The sequence below is a fragment of the Somniosus microcephalus genome, chromosome 9, assembly GCF_052327205.1.
Source record: "Somniosus microcephalus isolate GS21.2 chromosome 9, FLI_Smic_1.0, whole genome shotgun sequence".
Lineage (NCBI taxonomy): Eukaryota > Metazoa > Chordata > Chondrichthyes > Squaliformes > Somniosidae > Somniosus > Somniosus microcephalus.
This window is the reverse complement of record NC_140995.1, coordinates 62812223-62839910: the sequence shown is the minus strand read 5'-3', so window position 1 is coordinate 62839910 and position 27688 is coordinate 62812223. Positions and strand designations below refer to the sequence as shown.

Sequence of the window (27688 nt, the reverse complement as noted above, 5' to 3'; positions counted from 1 at the left end):
AAAAACAATAAAGTAACTGTGAACAAATTGAGTTCTAACTCTTAGGCAGTCTAATGTAGCTATTAAGTTTCTGCGAAATACTGTGAAGGAAATAGCTTTGAAATGAGGTTTGTATTTGACTTACTGCTATCTAGTTAAATAATGCATTTTATTACAAAAACAGAAAGAAATCACTGATCTTAAGGAACGACTAGGAGTATTGGAAGCTAAAGACCATCAGCTGAGCATAGAAATAGAAGAAGAAAACAGACTAATACAGTCATATGATTGTGAACTTCCTTTCTTATCAACTGTATCAGCTAATGAATTACAAGATCTGAATAAGACATTGGAGGATGTTCTGCCATTACGAAATAAAATCCTCTTCAATGCAGAGCTTCCTGAAGATATAAGGAGGTAAAAGAATATTTAGATGTTACTTGACACGGCCTTCTAACACAATAGGTGGTTTAAACAAAAACCTATTTCATGACTCTTGAGAACAACCCAAAGCACTTCTCATACAATTAATTATTTTGATTTGCTATTTTATGTATAGGTATATGTGGCAACCAGTTTGTGCACAGCAAAGACCCACAAACAGCACTGAGATAAATATCCAGTTAATATACCTTTGGCGATGTTGGTTGGGGAAGAATTGTTGGCCAGGACACTGGGAGAATTCCCTTTTCTTTTTTGAATGGTACTATTGGATCTTCAATATCCACCTGAACCACCGAACAGACATACAGGGCCTGAACTTAACGGCCGCATTTTCCCTACCTCAGCGGGCCCGTGGCGGGCGATGTCGGTGGTGGGTCCCAGCCTCGCTGCTGGCTCCAGCCTGCTCTGTAAAATGATCTTCCACTGATTGGGCTTGTTAAGGCCGCCCAGTGCGTTTGCTGGCCAATTGAAGGAAGCGGGTCTGATGATGTCATTTGATGACACGTCATCAGCCGGTTTCCTTAAAGGGACCATGTGAAAATTGATTTTGACAGTTATTGCTGATGATCCCTTTAAATAACGCTGCTGGAGGCTCGTTCCTGCTTGTGAATGCTTGGTCAGCTGGTCGTAATTAACACAGGCCAGTAATTGGTGTGGCGAACTTGAAAGTGGCAGATTGGGCCTTAACAGCCAGCACTAACACCTCCAATTTTCAGGCCTTTGCTGCAAATTTCAAAACTGAGATTGATAGAATTTTGTTAGGCAAGGACATTGAGGGTTGCAGAACCAAGGCGAGTAGATGGAGTTAAGATACAGATCAGCCATGATCTAATTGAATTGCATGACAGGCCCGAGGGTCTATTCCTGTTCCTATGATAGCACTTCCAACATTTCTTCAGTACTTCACTGAGATGTCTGTCTAGATTATGATTCCAAGTTTAGGGGTGGGGCTTGAAACCTTTTGAGTCCAGGCTAGAATGCTACTAACTGAACCAAGATGGCTTAATTGATGACTTTATGCTCACACCCTTGTTAGTTGCTGTTCAATAAATATTCCAGACTTTTCCACTCAACAACAGCCCATTGCATTTATTTAGCACCTTTTAATGTAAAAAATGATCCAAGGTGATTTTTTAAATTCATTCATGGGATGTGGGCGTTGCTTGCAAGGCCTGCATTTATTGCCCATCTCTAATTGCCCTCGAGAAGGTGGTGGTGAGCCACCTTCTTGAACTGCTGCAGTCTGTGAAAGAAAGGTACTCTCACAGTGCTGTTAGGGAGGGAGTTCCAGGATTTTGACCCAGCGACGATGAAGGAACGCCGATATATTTCTAAGTCAGGGTGATGGTGTTCTCATGCGCCTGCTGTACTTGTCCTTCTAGGTGGTAGAGGTCGCGGGTTTGGGAGGTGCTGCTGAAGAAGCCTTGGCGAGTTGCTGCAGTGCATCTTGTAGATGGTACACACTGCAGCCACAGTACACCGGTGGTGGAGGGAATGAATATTTAAAGTGGGTGGATGTGGTGCCAATCAAGCGGGCTGCTTGTCCTGGATGGTGCCGAGCTTCTGAGTGTTGTTGGAGCTGCACTCATCCAAGCAAGTGGAGAGTATTCCATCACACACCTTACTTGTGCCTTGTCGATGGAAAGGCTTTGGGGAGTCAGGAGGTGAGACACTCGCCGCAGAATACCTAGCCTCTGACCTGCTCTTGTTGCCACAGTATTTATGTGGCTGGTCCAGTTAAGTTTCTGGTCAGTGGTGACCCCTCAGGATGTTGATAGTGGAGGATTCGGCGATGGTAATGCCGTAGGTCCTCTGACTGCGACCATTTGTCCATACTTCAAACTTTACCCCACCATCGGCAGTAGAGTATTCAACTGACCTCAGACCTACTCTCTGAAACTCCCCTCCTAAACCCTCTGCCTCTCCTTTCCTCTCTCCTTTAAAACCCACTCACAACACATCTTTTCAACCAAGTTTTTGGTCACCATTCCTAATTTTGCTTCCCATTTCCCTAACTATCTTCAAACCCACAGCAATGTGGTTGACTCTTAACTGCCCTCTGAAATGGCCTAGCAAGCCACTCAGTTCTACCAAACCACTACAAAGAAGTATACTAAAAATTAAACTGGACAGACCACCTCGCATCGACCTTCGCACCAGATACGACAAAGGCAAACCCAGCGCAATCGACCCTGCAAAGTCCTCCTCACTAATATCTGGGGACTTCTGCCAAAATTGGGAAAACTGTCTCAAAGCCTAGTCAAGCAACAATCTGACATAGTCATACTCAAAGAATCATACCTTTCAGCCAACATCTCAGACTTCTCCCTCACTATCCCTGGGTTTGTCCTGTCCCACCGGCAGAACATACCCACCAGAGGTGGCGGCACAGTGGTATACAATTGAGAGGGAGTGGCCCTGGGAGGCCTCAACATTGACTCCAGACCCCATGAAGTCTCATGGGATCAGGTCAAACATGGGCAAGGAAACCTCCTGCTGATTACCACCTACCACCCTCCCTCAGCTGATGAATCAATACTCCTCCATGTTGAACACCACTTGGAAGAAGCACTGAGGGTACAAGGGCACAGAATGTACTCTGGGTGGGGGATTTCAATGTTCATCACCAAGAGTGGCTCGGTAACACCACAGCTGGCAGAGTTCTGAAGGACATTTTAAAAGCAGCGAGAGAAATGTCAAGGCTCTAGAGCAGAGTAGAGTTTGGGGTAAAAATAAGCAGAGTGGGTCATAGAAACATAGAAGATAGGAGCAGGAGTAGGCCATTCGGCCCCTCGAGCCTGCTCCACCATTTAATGAGATCATAGCTGATCATCCAAATTCAGTACCCTGTCCCTGCTTTCTCCCCATATCCCTTGATCCCTTTAGCCTTAAGAAATATATCCAACTCCTTTTTGAATATATTTAATGAATTGGCCTCAACTGCCTGCTGTGGTAGAGAATTCCACAGGTTCACCACTCTCTGGGTGAAGAAATTCCTCCTCATCTCAGTCCTAAATGGCTTACCCCTTATCTTTAGACTGTGACCCCTGGTTCTGAACTACCCCGCCATCGGGAACATCCTTCCTGCATCTAGTCTGTCTAGTCCTGTTAGAATTTTCAATGAGATCCCCTCTCATTCTTCTAAACTCCAGCGAGTATAAGCCCAATCGACCCAATCTCTCCTCATACGTCATTCCTGCCATCCCAGTATCAGTCTGGTGAATCTTCGCTGCACTCCCTCCATGGCAAGAACATCCTTCCTCAGATAAGGCGACCAAAACTGCACACAAATCTCAAGGTGTGGTCTCACCAGGGCCCTGTACAACTGCAGCAAGACATCCTTGCTCCTGTACTCGAATCCTCTCGCTATGAAGGGCAACATACCATTTGCCTTCTTAACCGCCTGCTGCACCTGCATGCTTACCTTCAGCGACTGGTGCACAAGGACACCCATGTCTCGTTGCACTTCCTCTTCTTCCAATCTATTGCCGTTCAGATAATAATCTGCAGTATCATCACCCAACCTGTCCAAATCATACTGGAGTTTCTCGGCATCCTCCTCACAGCACACACGCCCACCCAGCTTTGTGTCATCTGCAAACTTGGAGATATTACATCTAATTCCCTCGTCTAGATCATCAATATATATTGTGAATAGCTGGGGTCCTAGCTTCGATCCCTGCAGTACCCCACTAGTCACTGCCTGCCACTCGGAGAAAGACCCGTTTATTCCATCTCTTTGCTTCTTGTCTGCCAACCAGTTCTCTATCCAAGTCAGTACCTTACCCCCAATCCCATGTGCTTTAACTGTACACGCTAATCTCTTATGCGGGACCTCATCGAAAGCCTTCTGAAAGTCCAAATGAACTATATCCACTGGTTCTCCCCTAATTATTCTACCAGTTACATCCTCAAAAAATTCCAGTAGATTAGTCGAGCGTGATTTACCTTTTGTAAATCCATGTTGTCTTTGTCCGATCCTGTCACTGTATTCCAAGTGCTCTGCTATTACATCTTTTATAATGGACTCTAGCATTTTCCCCACTACCGATGTCAGGCTTACCAGTCTATAATTCCCCGCTTTCTCTCTACCACCTTTTTTGAATAGTGGGATTACATTAGCTACCCTCCAATCCATGGGAACTGTTCCAGAGTCTATAGAATTTTGGAAGATGACCAGCAATGCATCTACTATTTCTAGGGCCACTTCCTTAAGTACACTAGGATGTAGATTATCAGGCCCTGGGGATTTATCGGCCTTCAATCCCATCAATTTCCCTAACACCATTTCCCTACAAATACTGATTTCATTCAGTTCCTCCCTCTCATTAGACCCAATGTTCCCCGACATCTCTGGGAGGTTATTTGTGACCTCCTTTGTGAAGACAGAACCAAAGTATGTATTTAATTGGTCTTCCATTTCTTTGTTCCCCATTATAAATTCCCCTGATTCTGACTGCAAGGGACCTACGCTTGACTTCACCAATCTTTTTCTCTTCACATATCTATAGAAGCTTTTACAGTCAGTTTTTATGTTCCCTGCAAGCTTACTCTCGTACTCTATTTCCCCCCTCTTAATTAATCCCTTTGTCCTCCTTTGCTGAATCCTAAACTGCTCCCAATCCTCAGGTTTGTTGCTTTTTCTGGCCAATTTATATGTCCTGTCCTTGGATCTTATGCTATTCCTAATTTCCCTTGTTAGCCACGGTTGAGTCACCTTTTTTGTTCTATTTTTATGCCAAACGGGGATGAACAGATTCTATCGTTCATCCATGCAATCTTTAAATGTTTGCCATTGCCTATCCACCATCAACCCTTTAAGTAACGTTCCCCAATTCTTCCTAGCCAACTTGCGCCTCATACCATCGTAGTTTCCTTTATTTAAATTCAGGACCCTAGTCTCTGAGTCAATGACTTCACTCTCCATCTTAATGAAGAATTCGATCATATTATGATCGCTCCGCCCCAAGGGGCCTCGCACAACAAGATTGCTAATTAATCCTTTCTCATTACATAATACCCAGTCTAAGATGGCCTGATCTCTAGTTGGTTCCTCGACATATTGGTCCAGGAAACCATCCCGTATACACTCCAGGAATTCCTCCTCCACAGTATTGTTACTAATTTGGTTAGCCCAATCTATATGTAGATTAAAGTCACCCATGATAACTGCTGTGCCCTTATTGCACGTCTCTAATTTCCCGTTTAATGCCATCCCCAACCTCAGCATTACTGTTTGGGGGTCTGTATACAACTCCCACTAACGTTTTCTGCCCCATGGTATTTCTCAGCAATACCCATACAGACTCCACATCATCAGAGCTAATATCCTTCCTTACTATTGTGTTAATCTCCTCTTTCACCAGCAATGCTACCCCACCTCCTTTTCCTTTTTGCCTGTCTTTCCTGAATATTGAATAACCCTGGATGTTGAATTCCCAGCCTTGGTCACCCTGGAGCCATGTCTCCGTAATCCCAATTATATCATATCCGTTTACATCTATTTGCGTAGCTAATTCATCCACCTTATTACGAATGCTCCTCGCATTAAGACACAAAGCCTTCAGGCTTGTTTTTTTTAACACTCTTAGACCTTTTAGAATTATTATTTACTGCGGCTATGTTTGATTTACACCCTTGATTTCTCTGACTGCCACTTTTGCTTTTCTCCTTCCTGTCTTTTGCTTCTGTCCTTGCTTCCGTTTCGTCTGTCTCCCTGCACAGGTTCCCAACCCCCTGCCTTTTTAGTTTAAACCATCCCCAACAGCACTAGCAAACACTCCCCCTAGGACATCGGTCCCGGTCCTGCCCGGGTGCAAACCGTCCAGTTTGTACTGGACCCACCTCCCCCAGAACCGGTTCCAATGTCCCAGGAATTTGAATCCCTCCCCCTTGCACCATTCCTCTAGCCATGTATTCATCTGAAATATCCTTCTATTTCTACTCTGACTAGCACGTGGCACTGTTAGCAATCCTGAGATTACTACCTTTGCGATCATATTTTTAAATTTACCTCCTAACTCCCTATATTCAGCTTTTAGGACCTCATCCTGTGTTTTACCTATATCGTTGGTACCTATATACACCACGACAACTGGCTGTTCACCCTCCCCCTCCAGAATGCCCTGCAGCCGCTCCGAGACATCCTTGACCCTTGCACCAGGGAGGCAACATTCTAGAGTCTTGTCTGCGGCCGCAGAAACGCCTATCTATTCCCCTTACAATAGAATCCCCTATCACTAAAGCTCTCCTGCTCTTTTTCCTCCCGTCCTGTGCAGCAGAACCACCCATGGTGCCAGGAAGTTGGCTGTTGCTGCCTTCCCCCGATAAGCCATCTCCCTCAACAATATCCAAATTGGTATATCTGTTTGAGAGGGGGATGGCCACAGGGGACCCCTGCACTACCTGCCTGCGCCTACTACTCTGCCTGGTGGTCACCCATTCCCTTCCTGCCTGTGCAGTCTTTACCTGCGATGTGACCAACTGATTAAACGTGATATCCACGACGTCCTCAGCATCACGAATGCTCCAGTATGTATCCATTCGCAGCTCCAGTGCCGCAATGTGGTCTGCCAGTAGCTGCAGCTGGATAAACTTCCCGCATACATGGTCGTCACGGACACAGGAAGTGTCCCTGATTTCCCACATAGTGCAGGAGGAGCATGCCATGGACCCGAGCTGTGCTGTCATGACTTACCCTTGAATTAATTTAAATTAAATTAAATCAAATCAATACCACCAATTACACTACAATTAAATGATATACTCAAGGGACCTTGGTTACTAGCACTCCCCGATACACAACAGTGACCTTAGAAACTACAACCACAAAAATTAAGACCTTCTAAACTTTATAAGCTATTAACCTTAACTGTCAAAGCATAGAGTAGTATAAATATTAGGTCAGGAAGGGACAGAGAGAGTAACAAAGGTAATAAGGCATCAGTGACTAAGGTGACATCGGGGAAAATAGAAATAAGTCAAAGCTAAAAGCACTGTATCTGAATGCGCGAAGCATTTGCAACAAAATAGATGAATTAATAGCGCAGATAGAAATGAACGGGTTTGATCTAATAGCAATAACAAAGTGGCCAAGGTTGGGAATTAAATATTCGAGGGTACGTAACTTTTAGAAGAGATAGGCAAAATGGAAAAGGAGGAGGGGTAGTCCTGATAATAAAGGAGGGGATAAAGACAGTAGAGGGAAAGGATCTTAGCTCTGAAAATCAAGTAGAAGAATCAGTTTGGGTGGAACTAAAACAGGAAGGGGCAGAAAACATTGGTGGGAGTTGTTTATAGGCCCCCAAACAGTAGTTGTAATGTAGGGCAGTGTATAAATCAGGAAATTAGAGGTATATGTTACAAGGGTAATACAGTGATCGTGGGGGACTTTAATCTACATATAGACTGGGCAAATCAAATTTGCAGTAATAGTGTGGAGGACGAATTCAAGTAATGTATGCAAGATAGTTTTCTAGATCAGTATGTTGAGGAACCAACTAGGGAACAAGCTATTTTAGATCTAGTATTGTGCAATGAGAAAGGGTTAATTAATAACCTTGTAGTAAAGGGGCCTTTAGTGAAGAGTGACCATCATATGATAGAATTTTATATTGAGTTTGAAAGTGATTTAGTTAAATCCGAAACTAGGGTCTTAAATCTAAACAAAGCAAACTAAGTGGGTATGAGGGGTGAGTTGGCTACGGTAGATTGGGAAACTACATTTAAAATATGACGGTAGACAAGCAATAGCTAGCATTTAAAGAATTAAAACATAATTTGCAACATATATACATTCCTTTAAAGCACAAACACCCCATAGGAAAAGTGGTCCAACTGTGGCTAACAAGAAAAGTTAAAGATAGTATTAGATCAGAGGAAGAGGCCTATAATGTTGCCAAAAAGAATAGTAAGCCTGAGGATTGTGAGGATTTTAGAATTCAGCAAAGGAGGATCAAGAAATTGATAAAGAAAGGGAAATAAAATGAGAGTAAACTAGCAAGAGACATAAAAACAGACTGTAATAGCTTCTATAAGTATGTATAGGAAAAGGTTAGCAAAAGTAAATGTGGGTCCCTTACAGGCTGAGACAGGAGAAGTTATAATGGGGAATAAGGAAATGGCAGAGAAATTAAACAAATACTTTTTGTCTGTCTTCACGGAAGAAGAGGCAAAAAACTTCCAGGAAATAGTTGAGAACCATAGGTCTAGAGAGAATGAAGAACTGAAAGAAATTAGTATTAGTAAAAAAACAGTACTGGAGAAATTAATGGGACTGAAAGCCGCTAAATCCCCTAGACCTGATGGCGTACATCCTAGGGTTTTGAAAGAGGTGGCTCTAGAGATAGTGGATGCATTGGTTGTCATTTTCTAAAATTCCATAGATTCAGGAACGGTTCCTGCAGATTGGAAGGTAGCAAATGTAACCCCCCTATTTAAGAAAGGAGGGAGAGAGAAAACAGGGAACTACAGAACAGTTAGCCTGACATCAGTAGTAGGGAAAATGTGAGAATCTATTATTAAGAACGTGGTAACAGGGCACTTGGAAAATAATAATAGGATTGGGCAGAGTCAACACGGATTTATGAAAGGGAAATCGTGTTTCACAAATCTGTTAAGAGTTTTTTGAGGTTGTAACTTGCAGAATAGATAAGGGGGAACCAGTGGATGTGGTGTATTTGGATTTTCAGAAGGCATTCGATCAGGTGCCACACAAGAGGTTATTAAACAAAATTAGGGCTCACGGGATTGGGGGAAATATACTAGCATGGATTGAGGATTCATTATTGGACAGAAAACAGAGAGTAGGAATAAACAGTTAGCAGGCTGTAACTAGTGGGGTACCGCAAGGATCAGTGCTTGGGCCTCAGCTATTCACAATCGACATCAATGATTTGGATGAGGGGACCAAATGTAATATACCAAGTTTGCTGATGATACAAAGCTGGGTGGGAATGTAAGTTGTGAGGAGGATGCAAGGAGACTTCAAGGGGATAAAGACAGGCTAAATGAGTGGACAAGAACATGGCAAATGGAATATAATGTGGCGAAATGTGAAGTTATCCACTTTGGTAGGAAAAATAGAAAAGCAGAATATTTTTTTAAATGGTGAGAGATTGGGAAATGTTGGTGTTCAAAAGGACCTGGGTGTCCTTGTACACGAATCACTGAAAGTTAACATGCAGGTACAGCAAGCAATTAGGAAAGCAAATGATATGTTGGCCTTTATTACAAGAGGATTTGAGTATAAAAGTAAGGACGTCTTACTGCAATTATATAGTGCCCTGGTGAGACCACACCTGGGGTATTGTGTGCAGTTTTGGTCTCCTTACCTAAGGAAGGATATACTTGCCATAGAGGGAGTGCAACAAAAGTTCACCAGACTGGTTCCTGGGATGGGGGGATTGTCCTAGGAGGAGAGATTGCGTAGACTAGGCCTATATTCTCTAGGGTTTAGAAGAATGAGAGGTGATCTCATTGAAACATACAAAATTCTTACAGGGCTTGACAGGGTAAATGCAGGGAGGATGTTTCCCCTGGCTGGGGAGTCTAGAACCAGGGGTCACAGTCTCAGAATAAGGGGTCGGCCATTTAGGACTGAGATGAGGAGAAATTTCTTCACACAGAGGGTGGTGAACCTTTGGAATTCTCTACCCCAGAGGGCTGTGGAGGCTCAGTCGTTGAGTATATTCAAGACAGAGATCGATAGATTTTTGAATATTAAGGGAATCAAGCGAGATGGGGATAGTGCAGGAAAGTGGAGATGAGGTAGAAGGTCAGCCACGATCTTATTGAATGGCAGAGCAGGCTCGAAGGGCCAAATGGCCTACTCCTGCCCCTATTTCTTAAGTTCTTATGACATAGCTGCCAGACTGGGCCTGCGCCAAGTGGTGAGAGAACCAACACGAGGGAAAAACCTACTTGACCTTGCCCTCACCAATCTACCTGTCGCAGATGCATCTGTCCATGACAGCATTGGTAGCAGTGACCACCGCACAGTTCCTGTGGAGACGAAAACCTGGCTTCACACTGAGGACACCCTCCATCGTGTTGTGTGGCACTACCACCGTGCTAAATGGGATGGATTCAGAACAGATCTAGCAGCTCAAAACTGGGCATCCATGAAGCACTGCGGGCCATCAGCAGCAGCTAAATTGTATTCCACCACAATGTGTAACCCCATGGCCCGGCATATCCCTCATTCTACCATTACCATCAAGCCAGGGGACTAACCCTTGTTCAACAAAGAGTGCAGACGAGCATGCCAGGAGCACCATCAGGTGTACCTAAAAATAAAGTGCCAACCTGGGGAAGCTGCAACACAGGACTTACATACATGCTAAACAGCAAAAGCAGCATGCTATAGACAGAGCTAAGCGATCGCACAATCAACGGATCAGATCAAAGCTCTACAGTCCTGCCACATCCAGTCGTGAATGGTGATGGAAAATGAAACAGCTAACGGGAGGAGGAGACTCCATCAATATTGCCATCCTCAAAGAATGTTGAGCCCATAACGTGAGTGCAAAAGACAAGGCTAAAGCATTTGCAACCATTTTCAGCCAGAAGGGCCGAGTGGATGATCCATATCGGCCTCCTCCTGGCGTCCCCACCATCGCAGAAGCCAGTCTTCAGCCAATTCGATTCACACCACGTGTTATTAAGAAACGGCTGAGCGCACTGGATACAGCAAAGTCTATGGGCTCCAACAACATCCCCGCATTCGTGCTGAAGACTTGCACTCCAGAACTAGCTGCGCTTCTAGCCAAGCTGTTGCAGTACAACTACGACACTGGTATGTACCCGACAATGTGGAAAATTGCCCAGATATGTCCTGTCAACAAATAGCAGGAGAGATCCAATCCAGCCAATTACTGCCCCATCAGTCTACTCTCAATCATCAGCAAAGTGATAGAAGATGTCATCGACAGTGCTATCAAGCAGCACTTACTCACCGATAACCTGCTCACCGATGCTCAGTTTGGGTTCCACCAGGAACTCGGCTCCAGACCGCATTACAGCCTTGGTCCAAACATGGACAAAAGAGGTAAATTCCAGAGGTGAGGTGAGAGTGACTACCCTTGACATCAAGGCAGCATTTGACCTAGTGTGGCATTAAGGAGCCCTAGTAAAATTGAAGTCAATGGGAATCGGGGGGAAAAACTCTCCACTGTCTGGAGTCATTCTAGCACAAAGGAAGATGGTTGCGGTTGTTGGAGGTGAATCATCTCGGCCCCAGGACATCGCTGCAGGAGTTCCTCAGGACAGTGTCCTAGGCCCAACGATCTTCAGCTGCTTCAATTGCCTTCCCTTCATCATAAATTCAAAAGTGGGGATGTTCGCTGATGATTGCACATTGTGCAGTTCCATTCGCAACTCCCCAGATAATGAAGTAGTCCATGCCCACATGCAGCAAGACCCGAACAACATTCAGGCTTGGGCTGATAAGTGGCAAGTAACATTCGCGCCACACAAGTGGCAGGCAATGACTATCTCCAACAAGAGCAAGTTTAACCACCACCCCATGCCATTAAACGGCGAATCCCCCACCATCAACATCCTGGAGGTCACCATTGACCAGAAACTTAACTGGACCAGCCACATAAATACTGTGGATAGGAGAGCAGATCAGAGGGTGGGTATTCTGGGGTGAGTGACTCATCTGATTCCCCAATCATCTGTTACCACCACTTACAAGGCACAAGTCAGGAATGTGATGGAATACTCTTCATTTGCCTGGATGAGCTCAGCTCCAACAATACTCAAGAAGCTCGACAACATCCAGGACAAAGCAACCCGCTTGATCGGCACCCCATCCACCACCTTAAACATTCACTCCCTCCACCACTGGCGCACCGTAGCTGCAGTGTGTACCATCTACAAGATGTACTGCAGCAACTCGCCAAGGCTTCTTCGACAGCATCTCCCAAACCCGCGACCTCTACCACCTAGAAGGACAAGGGCAGCAGGCGCAGGGAAACACCATCATCTGCCAGTTCCCCTCCAAGTTACACACCATCCTGACTTGGAAATATATCGGCGTTCCTTCATTGCCGCTGGGTCAAAATCCTGGAACTCCCTCCCTAACAGCACTGTGAGAGTACCTTCACCACACGGACTGCAGCGGTTCAAGAAGGTGGCTCACCACCACCTTCTCGTGAACAATTAGGGACGGGCAATAAATGCTGGCCTTGCCAGCGATGCCCACATCCCAGGAACAAATAATAAACAAAAAGTCCCAAGGTGCTTCACAGAGGTGTGAGAGGAGAATGCACGCCAAGCCAAAGGAAGAGAGATTGAGGAGTGACGAAAAGCATAGCCAGAGGTGGATTTTAAGGAGGGTTTTAAAGGAGGAGAGGCAAAGTTGTTCAGAGAGAGACTTCCAGAGTGAGTCCTAAATGGCTAAAGGCATAGTCGCCAATATTTGGGAGAGGAGGGTGTTATATTAATAAATAAATAGACGTTTTCATTATGAACAGCTAGCTTGAGCTAGTCATTTATTCAGCCATGTGGACTAGTGTACAGGCATCCATCTTGACTACTGCCTTGTGGGTAGCCCCCTACTAAACATACAGCTCCACCTAGTGTACCATTCTAGAATGACATGTTACTGATCATTACATCCCCCTTAGAGGTTAAACAAAATCAATATCAATCAATCATAACGACATAAACATCTTCACAACAGTCAACACATTTTCAAAGCTTTACTTTATGAACTCTAAGCTTTTCATTCTTTTATTATAGTTTTCTTTGTACTCAAAGATTAAGTCTATCAGGCTTTTTTACTTCACGTGTGGATCTTCTCAGCACAGGTAAGTCTGATGTGTTTTCATGAGAGCCTGTATGTGTGTTTGTGTTAGATTGTTCTGGTGGTGAGTGACAAGATTCAGTTGCGGCATTGTCATCGATTTGCTCTTGGATAATTTCTTGTGTTTTCAGGAGGGAACGGCGGTTCCTCCTGAGAATCTGTCCTTCCTCAGTTCTAACAGTGTATGACCTTGGTCCTACTTCCTCAAGAACTGTAGCATTCCTGTTCCATGCATCTGGATCCTCAATCCTGACAACATCATCCCTTGTCAATGGTTTCAGAGTTTTGGATGACTTGTCATAGTGTGATTTCTGTTTCAGCTTTAACAGTTGAAGTCTCTGTCTCAGTTCCTTACTCTGCTTTTCTTTTGCACAGCAGGGTAGCATGGTGCGCAACTTGCGACCCATTAGGAGTTCAGCAGGTGAAGAACCACAGTCTAAAGGGGAGGCTCGGTAGCTCAGCAGGGCGAGATAAGGATCAGACTTGCTTTCTGTTGCTTTCTTCAGTAGCTGTTTGAGAACTTGAACACCTTTCTCTGCCTTGCTATTTGACTGAGCATACAGAGGACTGGATGTGATGTGTTGAAAGTCATAATGTGCTGCAAACTGTTGCCACTCCTTACAGTTGAAGCACGGACCATTGTCGCTAACGGCAATCCTGGGAATTCCATGTCTGGTGAAGATGGATTTAACATGCATTATGACACTGCTTGCTGATGTGCTTGAGAGCAGCGCCATCTCAGGATAGTTAGAATAGTAGTCAATCACAATTAGATAGTCTTTACCATTCAGATGAAAGAGGTCCATACCAACCTTTTGCCATGGTGCTGTTGGTAAGTCAGCTACTATCATTGGTTCCTTTGCTTGTTTGTTTTGGTGTTTCTAACATGTCTCACATGCGCCTATCATGTTCTCAATGTCCTTATTTATGCCAGGCCAATAAATAGTGTCTCGCTCTCCTTTTGCATTTTTCAATTCCAAGGTGTCCCTCATGAATCCTTTTGAGCATGTCTTGACGTAGAGCCTGTGGAATGACTATTCTGTTCTGTTTTAGTAATAGTTCACTTGCGACACTTAACTCTGACCTGATGTGATAGTACTTTGGACAGGAACCTTTTGGCCAAACATGATGAATGTTCTCTATTACTGTTTGTAACACTGTGTCTTTTACTGTTTCTTCTGCTATTTGCTTTGATTTTGTGTCTGACACGGGCAGCGCAGCAGTGACCATACTCACATGAACATCCACGTCTTCCTCAGTAGAGCTCACATGACTCATTGTGGGTGCTCGGGATAGTGCATCTGCTAACACTATGTATTTGCCTGGTGTGTAGATCAGTTCAAAGTCATATCTTTGCAGCTTCCTCATGAGTCGTTGAATCCTTGGAGACATCTCATTCAGTTTTTTTTTGATGGCAACCAGTGGGCAGTGGTCTGTCTCAACTGTGAAGGTGGGAAGTCTATATATGTAGCCATGGAACTTTTCTAGTCCAACTACCAAGCCTAGACATTCCTTTTCAATCTGGGCGTATCGACACTCAGAATCAGTCATAGACCTGGAGGCATAGGCAACAGGCTTCCAATCTTCACCCTCTGCTTGTAGCAAGACCGCGCCTAGGCCATCTTTTGATGCATCCGTTGACACTTTGATTCTCTTTGTTGGGTCAAAGAAGGTGAGTACAGGTGTGGTTGTCAGCACTGTTTTGAGGTTCATCCACTCTTGTTCATGTCTTTCTGTCCATGCAAACTCATTTGTTTTATGTAGCAGGTCTCGCAGACAGGCTGTCTTGGCTGACAAGTTAGGAATGAACTTTCCAATGAAGTTTATCATCCCCATGATGCGTAGCACTCCTTTTTTGTCAGTGGGTCGGGGCATGTTGAGTATGGCGTTTACTTTTTCCATATCTGGCTCTATTCCTTTACCAGATAGATTATCTCCTAGGAAAGTGACTTCCTGGACGCCAAACTGACACTTGGCTTTGTTGAGCTTCAGTCCATTCCGGCGTATGCTCTGTAGCACTTTAGTCAGTTTCTCATTGTGTTCTTTCAGTGTGGAGCCCCAGATGATGATGCCATCAACATAGACCCGAACTCCTTCCAGACCTTCAATTATGTGTTCCATCGCTCTATGAAAGATTTCAGGTGCAGATATTATCCTGAAAGGCATTCTGAGGAAACAATACCTGCCAAATGGTGTGTTGAAGGTACAGTATTTGGTGCTCTCTTCATCCAGTTTTAGTTGCCAAAATCCTTGTGAGGCATCGAGCTTTGTGAAGTATCTGGCACTGGTGATTTCTTCTCACTTGGGAATGTGGTAGTGTTCACGTTTTATGTTTGCATTTAAGTCCTTTGGATCCATGCATACTCTTAGATCATTGTTCTTTTTCTTTACACATACCATGGAGTTAACCCAGTCTGTTGGCTCTTCGACTTTCCTGATGACTCCTAGCGTGGTCATTCTGTCCAGTTCTTTCTTGAGCCGGTCACGCAGGGGTGCTGGAACTCTCCGTGGAGCATGTACCACTGGCTGAGCATCCTCCTTTAGCCGGATCTTGTATGTGAATGGTAGAACTCCAAATCCTTTGAACACATCCTGGAAATTATTCACTACAGAATCCACCGAGTCATCTGGTCTGCTTATGGCACAGTTTATATGGTAGACTCTCGTGACCAGTTTTAAGTCCTCACAAGCTTTGTCACCTAGTAGTGAATCAAGTCCTTCAGCCACAACAGAAAACATGAGATGATGCACTTTGTCTTTGACTGTCACTTTAAGTCTGCATACACCTAAGCTATCTATTTTCTGTCCATTATAGTTCTTCAGTAGTACTGACTTTTTCTGTATTTTGGGCTTTTCTTTCATATTTTTAATGTCACTCATACTGATTAAGTTTGCTTTTGCCTCAGTGTCTAGTTTCAATGTAACTAATGCTCCATTTACCTGCAGTGGCATCATCCATTTGTCCTCTTTTACTGCATTAACTTTATGTTCAGCATTGTCCATTCCTGAGGGCTGCACATTTTCTGTATCCTTTTCTATATTGTCACATAACACCATTCCTACAAAAAATGTCTCACTTAAATCAGTGTCCTCAATCACATTGACTTGTTGCCCTTTCTTTGTTTTTACTTTTGAAAAGCATTGTTTGGCAAAGTGATTCTTTCCATTACATTTTGTGCACATTTTCCCAAACGCTGGGCATTGTCTTGACTGGTGCTGGTAACCACAGCGTTTACAATTAAAAGTGCCATCCTCCGATTGCGTTGCATTTCTGTTCTGCCCATGTTTCTTCCCCTTGTAGGACACAGCACCGACAGCAGCACAGTCACTCATTACAGTCGCATTATTATTAATTTCACTGAAAGTCTTCGCGTGCTTCTGAGCTAGCTCACTGGCATGGCATATTTTCACAGCATCCTCCAATGTTAGTTCGGTTTCTCTCAACAAACGTTCCCTGACTTTTTTATCATGAATACCAAACACAATCTGGTCACGATTCATGGATGATTTCAGTTCAGAGAAATTACATGTCTGCTTTCAGTTTCAGATCGGTCACAAAGCTATCAAAAGTCTCATTTTGCTGCTGTGTCCGTGAACAGAACACGTACCTCTCATAGGTCTCGTTCTTTTTGGGAGAACAATGTGTATCAAACTTCTTTAGCACATCGTCCATTTTTTCTCTGTCCTCTTGATCAAATACAAACGTATTAAATACCTCTATTGCCTGCGGGCCTGCAACCGTGAGCATTAACGCTATTTTCCTTGCGCCTGGCTTCGTACCGAACCCGATGGCAGCAATGTAGAGTTCGAATTGTTGTTTGAAAGTCCGCTAATTGCAGTCGACATTCCCCGTGAGTTTCAAACCCTCCGGTGGCTTCAAATTCTCCATGTCGCGTTTCACAATATTCAGCAGATATTACCAATCCTGGTACCATATTATGTTCATAAATAAATAGACGTTTTCATTATGAACAGCTAGTCATTTATTCAGCCAGTGGACTAGTGTACAGGCATCCATCTTGACTACTGCCTTGTGGGTAGCCCCCTACTAAACATACAGCTCCACCTAGTGTACCATTCTAGAATGACATGTTACTGATCATTACAGAGGGGGTTGCAAAAGTGGCCGGAGTCAGAGGAGCACAGAGTTAGGGAACAGATGCAGGGCTGGAAAGTGCGAGGGCATGGAAGGATTTAAATACAAGAATGAGAATTTTAAATTTGGGGCTTTGGGTCCCAGGAACCAGTGTAGGCCAACAAGGACAGGTGTGATGAACGGGTAGGATATGGGGTGTTGGATGGGAATGATGTGATCAACTAAATTGAAAGCTGAAGAGAGAACAAGGAAGGATAAGGCACTATGGTCACATTCACAGAGAATGTCATTTGTGACTTTTTTAGGACATTTTGGTGCTGTAGGAAGGGTGGAAACCTGATAGGAGGGATTCGAACAGGGAATTGCAGGAGAGTGGGCATGGATTTTTAAAAAATGTGTTTATGGTATGTGGGCGTCACTGGCACGGCCAGTATTTATTGCCTATCCCTAATTGCCCTTGAGAAGGTGGCGGTGAGCCGCCTTCTTGAACCACTGCAGACCGTGTGGTGAAGGTACTCCCACAGTGCTGTTAGTTAGGGAGTTCCAGAATTTTGACCCAGCAACGATGAAGGATCGGCGATATACTTCTAAGTCAGGATGGTGTGTGACTTGGAGGGAAACTTGGAGGTGGTGGTGTTCCCATGCGCCTGCTGCCCTTGTCCTTCTAGGTGGAAGAGGCCGCGGGTTTGGGAAGTGCTGCCAAAGAAGCCTTGGCGAATTGCTGCTGTGCATCTTGTAGATGGTACACACTGCAGCCACAGTATGCTGGTGGTGGAGGGAGTGAATGTTTACGGTGGTGGATGGGGTGCCAATCATACGGGCTGCTTTGTCCTGGATGGTGTTGAGCTTCTTGAGTGTTGTTGGAGCTGCACTCATCCAGGCAAATGGAGAGTATTCCATCACACTCCTTGTGCCTTGTAGATGGTGGAAAGGCTTTGGGGTGTCAGGAGGTGAGACACTCGCCGCAGAATACCTAGTCTCTGACTTGCTCTCGTTACCGCAATATTTATGTGGCTGGTCCAGTTAAGTTTCTAGTCAATGCTGACCCCCATAATGATGTTGGTGGGGCATTCGGCGATGGTAATGCCGTTGAATGTCAAGGGCGGTGATTAGACTCTCGCTTGTTGGAAATAGTCATTGCCTGGAACTTCTGTGGTGCGAATGTTACCTGCCACTTATCAGCCCAAGCCTGAACGTCGTCCAGGTCTTGTAGCATGCGGGCATGGACTGCTTCATTATCTGAGGAGTTGTGAATGGTACTGAACACTGTGTAGTTATCAGCGAACATCCCCAATTCTGACCTTATGTTGGAGGGAAGGTCATTGATGAAGCAGCTGAAGATGGTTGGGACTAGGACACTGCCCTGAGGAACTCCTGCAGCGATGTCCTGGGACTGAGAGGATTGATCTTCAGCCACCACAACCATCTTCCTTTGTGCTAGGTATGACTCCAGCCAGTGGAGAGTTTTCCCCCGATTCCCATTGACTTCAGTTTTACTAGGGCTCCTTGATGTCAAAGGCAGTCACTCTCACCTCACCTCTGGAATTCAGTTCCTTGTTTGGACCAAGGCTGTAATGAGGTCGGGAGCCGAGTGGTCTTGGCGGAACCGAAACTGGGCATCAGTGAGCAAGTTATTGGTGAGTCAGTGCCGCTTGCTAGCACTGTCGATGACACCTTCCATCACTTTGCTGATGATTGAGAGTAGACTGATGGGGCACTAATTGGTCGGATTGGATTTGTCCTGCTTTTTGTGGACAGGACATACCTGGGCAGTTTTCCACATTGTCGGGTAGATGCCAGTGTTGTAGCTGTACTGGAACAGCTTGGCTGGAGGCGCTGCTAGTTCTGGAGCACAAGTCTTCAGCACGATAGCCGGGATGTTGTCGCGGCCCATAGCCTTTGCTGTATTCAGTTCACTCAGCCGTTTCCTGATATCACATGGAGTGAATCGAATTGGCTGAAGACTGGCTTCTGTGATGGTGGGAACCTCAGGAGGAGGCTGATATGGATCATCCACTCGGCACTTCTGGCTGAAGATGGTTGCAAATGCTTCAGACTTGTCTTTTGCACTCACGTGCTGGGCTCCACAGTCATTGAGGATGGGGATATTCATGGAGCCTCCTCCTCCCGTTAGTTGTTTAATGGCCCACCACCATTCACGACTAGATGTGGCAGGATTGCAGAGCTTTGATCTGATCTGTTGATTGTGGGATCGCTTAGCCCTGTCTATAGCATGCTGCTTCTGCTTTTTAGCATGCATGTAGTCCTGTGTTGCTGCTTCCCCAGGTTTGCACCTCATTTTTAGGTATGCCTGGTGCTGCTCCTGGCATGCTCTTCTACCCTCTTTATTGAACCAGGGTTGGTCCTCTGGCTTGATGGTAATGGTAGAGTGAGGGATATGTCGGGCCATGAGGTGACAGATTGTGGTGGAATGCAATTCTGCTGTTGCTGATGGCCCACAGCGCCTCATGGATGCCCAGTTTTGAGCTGCTAGATTTGTACTGAATCTATCCCATTTAGCACGGTGGTAGTGCCACACTACACAAATGGAGGGTGTCCTCAGCATGAAGACGGGACTTCGTCTCCACAATGACTGCGGTGGTCACTGCTACCAGTACTGGTAGCATCTGCGACAGGTAGATTGGTGAGGACGAGTTCAAGTAGGTTTTTCCCTCGTGTTAGTTCTCTCACCACCTATAGCAGGCCCAGACTGGCAGCTGTGTCCTTCAGGACTCGGCCATCTCGCTCAGTAGTGGTGCTACCGAGCCACTCTTGGTGATGGTCATTGAAGTCCCCCACCCAGAGTATTTTATGTGCCCTTGCTACTCTCAGTGCTTCTTCCAAGTGGTGTTCAACATGGATTCATCAGCTGAGGGAGGGCGGTAGCTGGTAATCAGCAGGAGGTTTCCTTGCCCATGCTTAACCTGAAGCCCTGAGACTTCATGGGGTCCGGCGCCAATATTGAAGACTCCCAGGGGCACTCCTTCCCGACTGTATACCACTGTGCTGCCACCCCTGGCGAGTCTGTCCTGCCGATGTCCTGGGGGCGTGTTTGCTAGTGCTGTTGGGGAGGGTTTAAACTAAAATGTCAGGGGGTTGAGAACCTGTGCAGGAAGACAGACGAAAGGGAAGCAAGGATAGAAGCAAAAGACAGGAAGGAGAAAAGCAAAAGTGGCAGTCAGAGAAATCAAGGGTGTAAATCAAACATGGCCACAGTAAATAATAATTCTAAAAGGTCCAAGAGTGTTAAAAAAACAAGCCTGAAGGCTTTGGGGGAGAAATTGGGTGGAGCCGCAAACGGGGTGTCAAGCTCGCCTGGGCACCAGATTTTGTGCTGCGATCGGAGCAGCAGCGACCGCCGGAAATTCAGCTTGAGCGCCCCAAGAGGGACACGGGGCGAGGCTCGAGGCGCTCCGCTTCCCTCTTAGGGCGCTGAAACTCAATATCGCAGCGCAACATGCCGCAGTGGTACTGCAGGCCTTCCTCCCATTCTTAAGGGGGAGGGGCCTGCACCAGCGCGATGAGCGATCGCGAGTGCCGGCAAAAGAGCCCGGCACCGAGGAGAAGTGCCGGGCTCTCGGAAAGCAGCCGGCAATGCCGCGGGGGGCGAACAGGAGGCCGGGGACGGAGGTGCTGGCAGGCGGCCGGCGAAAAAAACGGCCGCCCCGCACCTCCACTTTAATTTGCGCCACTGCCGCCACAGGTAGGCCCCATGAACCGGGCGTGATTAGCGAGCGGCGCTACAGAGGCGGTCGCTGCCAAATATCGCGATCGGGGCGATAGTGGGGCGCTGCGCACACCGATGACGTCATCGGCCGCAGCGCAACAGGCTAACGCCGCCATTAGCGCCCCAGCTAAATATCGCGGGAGGCGTGGCCAGTGGCGCTAAAGCCACTGAGTGCCCTCTTTAGGCGCTAACTGGTGGCGCAGCCCACCGAATTTCTCCCCCTTTGTGTCTTAATGCGAGGAGCATTCGTAATAAGGTGGATGAATTAGCTACGCAAATAGATGTAAACGGTTATGATATAATTGGGATTACGGAGACATGGCTCCAGGGTGTCCAAGGCTGGGAATTCAACATCCAGGGGTATTCAATATTCAGGAAAGACAGGCAAAAAGGAAAAGGAGGTGGGATAGCATTGCTGGTGAAAGAGGAGATTAACATAATAGTAAGGAAGGGTTTTAGCTTTGATGATGTGGAATCTGTATGGGTATTGCTGAGAATTACCATGGGGCAGAAAACGTTAGTGGGAGTTGTATACAGACCCCCAAACGGTAATGCTGAGGTTGGGGATGGCATTAAACGGGAAATTAGAGACGCGTGCAATAAGGGCACTGCAGTTATCATGGGTGACTTTAATCTACATACAGATTGGGCTAACCAAATTAGTAACAATACTGTGGAGGAGGAATTCCTGGAGTGTATACGGGATGGTTTCCTGGACCAATATGTCGAGGAACCAACTAGAGATCAGGCCATCTTAGACTGGGTATTATGTAATGAGAAAGGATTAATTAGCAATCTTGTGCGAGGCCCCTTGGGGCGGAGTGATCATAATATGATAGAATTCTTCATTAAGATGGAGAGTGAAGTCGTTGACTCAGAGACTAGGGTCCTGAATTTAAATAAAGGAAATTACGATCGTTTGGGGCGCGAGTTTGCTAGGATGGATTAGGGAACGTTACTTAAAGGGTTGACGGTGGATAGGCAATGGCAAACATTTAAAGTTCGCATGGATGAACTACAGAATTTGTTCATCCCTGTTTGGCATAAAAATAAAACAAAAAAGGTGACTCAACCTTGGCTAACGAGGGAAATTAGGGATAGCATAAGATCCAAGGAGAGGACATATAAATTGGCCAGAAAAAGCAACAAACCTGAGGATTGGGAGCAGTTTAGGATTCAGCAAAGGAGGACAAAGGGATTAATTAAGAGGGGGAAAATAGAGTATGAGAGTAAGCTTTCAGGGAACATAAAAACTGACTGTAAAAGCTTCTATAGATATGTGAAGAGAAAAAGATTGGTGAAGTCAAGCGTAGGTCCCTTGCAGTCAGAATCAGGGGAATTTATAATGGGGAACAAAGAAATGGCAGACCAATTAAATACATACTTTGGTTCTGTCTTCACAAAGGAGGACACAAATAACCTCCCAGAGATGTCGGGGAACATAGGGTCTAATGAGAGGGAGGAACTGAATGAAATCAGTATTTGTAGGGAAATTGATGGGATTGAAGGCCGATAAATCCCCAGGGCCTGATAATCTACATTCTAGGGTACTTAAGGAAGTGGTCCTAGAAATAGTAGATGCATTGCTGGTCATCTTCCAAAATTCTATAGACTCTGGAACAGTACCCATGGATTGGAGGGTAGCTAATGTAACCCCACTATTCAAAAAAGCTGGTAGAGAGAAAGCGGGGAATTATAGACTGGTAAGCCTGACATCGGTAGTGGGGAAAATGCTTGAGTCCATTATAAAAGATGTAATAGCAGAGCACTTGGAAAACCGTGACAGGATCGGACAAAGTCAACATGGATTTACAAAAGGTAAATCGTGCTTGACTAATTACTGGAATTTTTTGAGGATGTAACTGGTAGAATAGATAAGGGAGAACCAGTGGATTTGGTGTATTTGGACTTTCAGAAGGCTTTCGATAAGGTCCCGCATAAGAGATTAGCATGTAAAGTTAAAGCACATGGGATTGGGGGTAAGGTACTGACTTGGATAGAGAACTGGTTGACAGACAGGAAGCAAAGAGTTGGAGTAAACGGGTCTTTTTCCGAGTGGCAGGCAGTGACTAGTGGGGTACTGCAGGGTTTGGTGCTAGGACCCCAGCTATTCAGTATATATATTAATGATCTAGACGAGGGGATTAGATGTAATATCTCCAAGTTTGCAGACGACACAAAGCTGGGTGGGCGTGTGTGCTGTGAGGAGGATGCTGAGAAACTCCAGTATGATTTGGACAGGTTGGGTGATTGGGCAGATGCATGGCAGATGCAGTATAATGTGGATAAATGCGAGGTTATCCACTTTGGTGGCAAAAACAGCAAGGCAGATTATTTTCTGAACGGCAATAGATTGAGAGAAGGGGAAGTGCAACGAGACCTGGGTGTCCTTGTGCACCAGTCGCTGAAGGTAAGCATGCAGGTGCAGCAGGCGGTTAAGAAGGCAAATGGTATGTTGGCCTTCATAGCGAGAGGATTCGAGTACAGGAGCAAGGATGTCTTGCTACAGTTGTACAGGGCCTTGGTGAGACCACACATTGAGCATTGTGTGCAGTTTTGGTGCCTTATCTGAGGAAGGATGTTCTTGCCATGGAGGGAGTGCAGCGAAGAATCGCCAGACTGATATCTGGTATGGTAGGAATGATGTATGAGGAGAGATTGGGTCGATTGGGCTTATATTCGCCTGAGTTTAGAAGAATGAGAGGGGATCTCATTGAAACTTATAAAATTCTAACAGGACTAGACAGACTAGATGCAGGAAGGATGTTCCCGATGGTCAGGGAGTCCAGAACCAGGGGTCACAGTCTAAAGATAAGGGGTAAGCCATTTAGGACAGAGATGAGGAGGAATTTCTTCACCCAGAGAGTGGTGAACCTGTGGAATTCTCTACCACAGAAGGCAGTTGAGGCCAATTCATTCATTAAATATATTCAAGAAGGAGTTAGATATATTTCTTAAGGCTAAAGGGATCAAGGGATATGGGGAGAAAGCAGGGACAGGGTACTGAATTTGGATGATCAACCTTGATCTCATTAAATGGCAGAGCAGGCTTGAGGGGCCGAATGGCCTACTCCTGCTCCTGTCTTCTATGTTTCTATGACATACCCAGTGATGGTGATGGAGGAGTTTGGGACATTAGCTGAAAGGTATGATTCTGTGAGTATGACTGTCAGGCTGTTGCTTGACTAGTCTGTGGGACCGCTCTCCCAATTTTGGCACAAGTCCCCAGATGTTGGTGAGGAGGACTTTGCAGGGTCAACTGGGCTGGGTGTGCTGTTGCAGTGTCCGTAGCCGTTGCCGAGGTCGATGCCGGGTAGTCCGTCCGGTTTAATTCTTATTAATGTGTTACGTAGCAGTTTGTTACAACTGAGTGGCTTGCTAGACCATTTCAGAGGGTAGTTAAGAGTCAACCACATTGCTGCGGGTCTGGAGTCACATATAGGCCAGACTAGGTAAGGATGGCAGATTTCCTTCCCTAAAGGACATTAGTGAACCAGATGGGTTTTTACGACAATCCGATAGTTTCATGGTCACCATTACTGACACTGGCTTTTTATTCCAGATTTATTTAATTAAGTGAATTTAAATTCCCCAGCTGGGAGGCAACAACATGTTCAATGATGTTGAAGAGGAAACGGATATTGGATATAGGGTGCTGGTTAGTGTCTTCCCTGGGTAGTAGGGACCCCATTTACTGCTGGCCTGCCGCAATGACGTGTTACAGGGAATGTTCCAGAGTTGCCCCATCACAAGCAGTGGGGAGCACTGTCTTACAGGAAATGTTTGAAGTCTGCTCCAGGTTGGAGACTTTTAAGATTTCAAAGCTCTGGCTAAGGTTTATCCCTTAGCCAACATTAACTGCTCATTTACCTCATTTGCTATTTGTGGGACCTTGCTGTGCACAATTTGCCTGCTGTGTATCCCTACATTACAACAGTGACTGCATTTCAAAAGTACTTCACTGGCTATGAAGTGTATTGAGACACCCTGAGTATGTGAAAGGCGCTATACCAATGCAAGTTCTTTTTTTAACAGTCAAGTACATTCACTAATCCTACACTGGATTCCTATCCTAAAGTTGTAAAGGATTTTTAGAATACACAAAATATTTGTTTGGATATGTGTGGGCTTTCCTCGGTATTTTTTAGACAAGTACAGCCCTGCACTGGAGTTGTATTCTGTGGTGTTGAACCCACGTGACATGAGACTGCCTCCTCCTATGCAAGTTAGAGACCACTTTGGGACGATACAAAAGTGGTAGCATAACTGAACCTTTAAACTCTGAAAACCAGGAAGGGTTTTTTTTTAAAAAAAGCAAAAAGGTAGTTCAGATAAACAAAATAATCACTGGTATTTTACAACTATCTTGTTCAGTGACTTTGAAGTTGGGATCTGCAGCTTTATTATTGCTGGACCAGTTATCTTGACCCTCGGTTTAAATTTATACCAGTTAGTATTTACTTATTAAATTACGCCTCGATTTTAAAATTCTCATCCTTGTTTTCAAATTCCTCATTGGCCTCACCCCATCCTATCTCTGTAATGTCCTCCAGCCCCTCAACTCCCCAAGATATCTGCGCTCCTCTAATTCTGGCCTCTTGAGCATCCCTGATTTTAATCGCTCAACTAGTGGTGGCCGTGCCTTTTAGCTGCCTAGGCCCTAAGCTCTGGAATTTCCTCCCTTAACCTCTCCACCTCTCTACCTCTTTCCTCCTTCAAGACACTCCTTAAAACCTACCTCTCTGACCAAGCTTTTGGTCATCTGTCCTGATTTCTCCTTAAGTAGCTTGGTGTCAAATTTTGTTTTATAACACTCCTTTGAAGCGCCTTGGGACGTTTTGCTACGCTAAACGCACTATATAAATACAAGTTGTTATTTTATAAAACAAGACTTTTTTTTAAAATATTGAAGTCGTATATAGATGAGTTAGATTAGTCTCATGGAAGCCTGGTAGTTGAAAAGTGGCTGGCTTCCTAGAAGATGTCCCAGGGTGTCATTTAGTGGAATTCCTTTTATGTTGGTTGGATGATCTCACCATGTTTTGAGTAAGTAAATGTATGAAATGCCACATGAAGTTATAGACCAGATTTTCATGCATAAATTGAAGTTCATTGTGACCAGTCATTTAATGAACTTAGTAACAATTGTAAAGGAATTCATGGACCAGAATATCCTGTCTCCCCCATCATCATCTGGCACTGTGCCATCTCATGATGTTTGTCACTTCCAAACCATATTGTTAATTGTCCTCCCCACACTGCCCCCTTTGAGATGGACTTCGTGTTGTTCTGCAACTAAAGTTTTAAACAGGAAGTGGTAAAGTATTTGGGCTAGACGAAATGGAGGTCAATCAGATTTTTATTTCAACTGTTAAATTTAGAGGTTAGTGCAGAAATGAAAGGGAGATGTATAACATTTGTTTTGGAAAAACAGCTTTGTTATCAGGATTCAGTTATGTTGTGTTTTGATTTTCAGAGCCAATCTTATGAAGTCCATGTTAATTTTAAAGTCCAGTTTGTTGCTCTAAGTAGTCAAGAAATGATGCAATGCTAGTTGATGTATGGTTTTGTGATGGGATGTGGCTACTATATTTCTCCCTTGCTGGTCTGATTTTGCATACATGCATAAAAACAAGATTTTTCTGACATATTCCAAGAGCAGACTTGTAAATTTAAATCAACTACTAATGAATAGATAGTTTACTTTGGACATAACACTACCCATTTTTCTACTGCACACAGAGGAATGGCTTCCTTTGTTAAATTTCTTACAAAAAGTTTTAAATCTTAAAACCTGTGCACACCATCAGTTTGACAACCTCTTCCTTCCCTCTTTCCTTCTCCCGCCAAAAAATCTTTTGATTTTTGGGTGTAAATTATTTCTCCGAGGGACAAGTAGTGTTGGCTTCTTGTGGTTGGGAAGTACTGGGATCGAGAAGCACCTTGCAGGTTCACATGGATGAAAGATGATGATTAAAATACTGTAAATAGTAATTGTAAAAAAAAAATGTTTTTTAGGCTTCAAAAGAAAGAACAATCACAAAGTATGGCTATTAAGACAGCTACTGCCAAGGTAAGCGCAATATTTAAAAAAAACTCCCAGCATATAATTTTACTGTCCTCCCCTACTAATTACTATTGGTTCCAAATTATAAGGCTGTACTATTTAAACTATGTTTTTTTTTCTTGGTTGTATTGTTTGTTAGTAATTTTTGATGTGCATCTATAAGAGTGATATTTGAAGAAAAATAGGAATCAAATTGTTACGTATTTGGCTAGAGAAATACAATAGTTGCACCTGGTGTGCCTCATTAATCAGGAAGTGCATGCCTACAAAGAAGTCACACATTGAAATTTCTGGATTGATGGTGCCTGTTATCTTTCTGGTGAGACTATGTTTGGAGTACTGTGTGCAGTTCTGGGCACTTTCAAAAAAACACTAATGCATTGGAAAGTTTCAAAGAATGATGGTGATGATTCCAGGACTTGAGATTTTAAGTTATAGGAGAAATTTGCAGAACTGAACTTGTTTTGGAGAAAAGAAGATGAAAGGGGAATATGATCAAGTCAAAAGTCTTGGTTCCAAAAATCCACGGAGGTGACATCTTGACGATAAGTGCTGGGATACACC

The 27688-nt window shown here is 44.7% G+C and overlaps 1 protein-coding gene across 2 annotated transcripts in view; it reads left to right on the top strand.

Moving 5' to 3' along the window:
* disc1 (DISC1 scaffold protein) overlaps positions 1–27688 on the top strand; it is a 108785-nt gene that overhangs the window by 21026 nt on the left and 60071 nt on the right. For both annotated transcript variants that reach the window (XM_085996665.1, XM_085996666.1), the window contains exons 5-6: positions 164–396; positions 27076–27130. In XM_085996665.1, coding sequence (XP_085852791.1) covers positions 164–396; positions 27076–27130 — 288 coding nt within the window. The remainder of the gene's footprint in view (positions 1–163; positions 397–27075; positions 27131–27688) is intronic.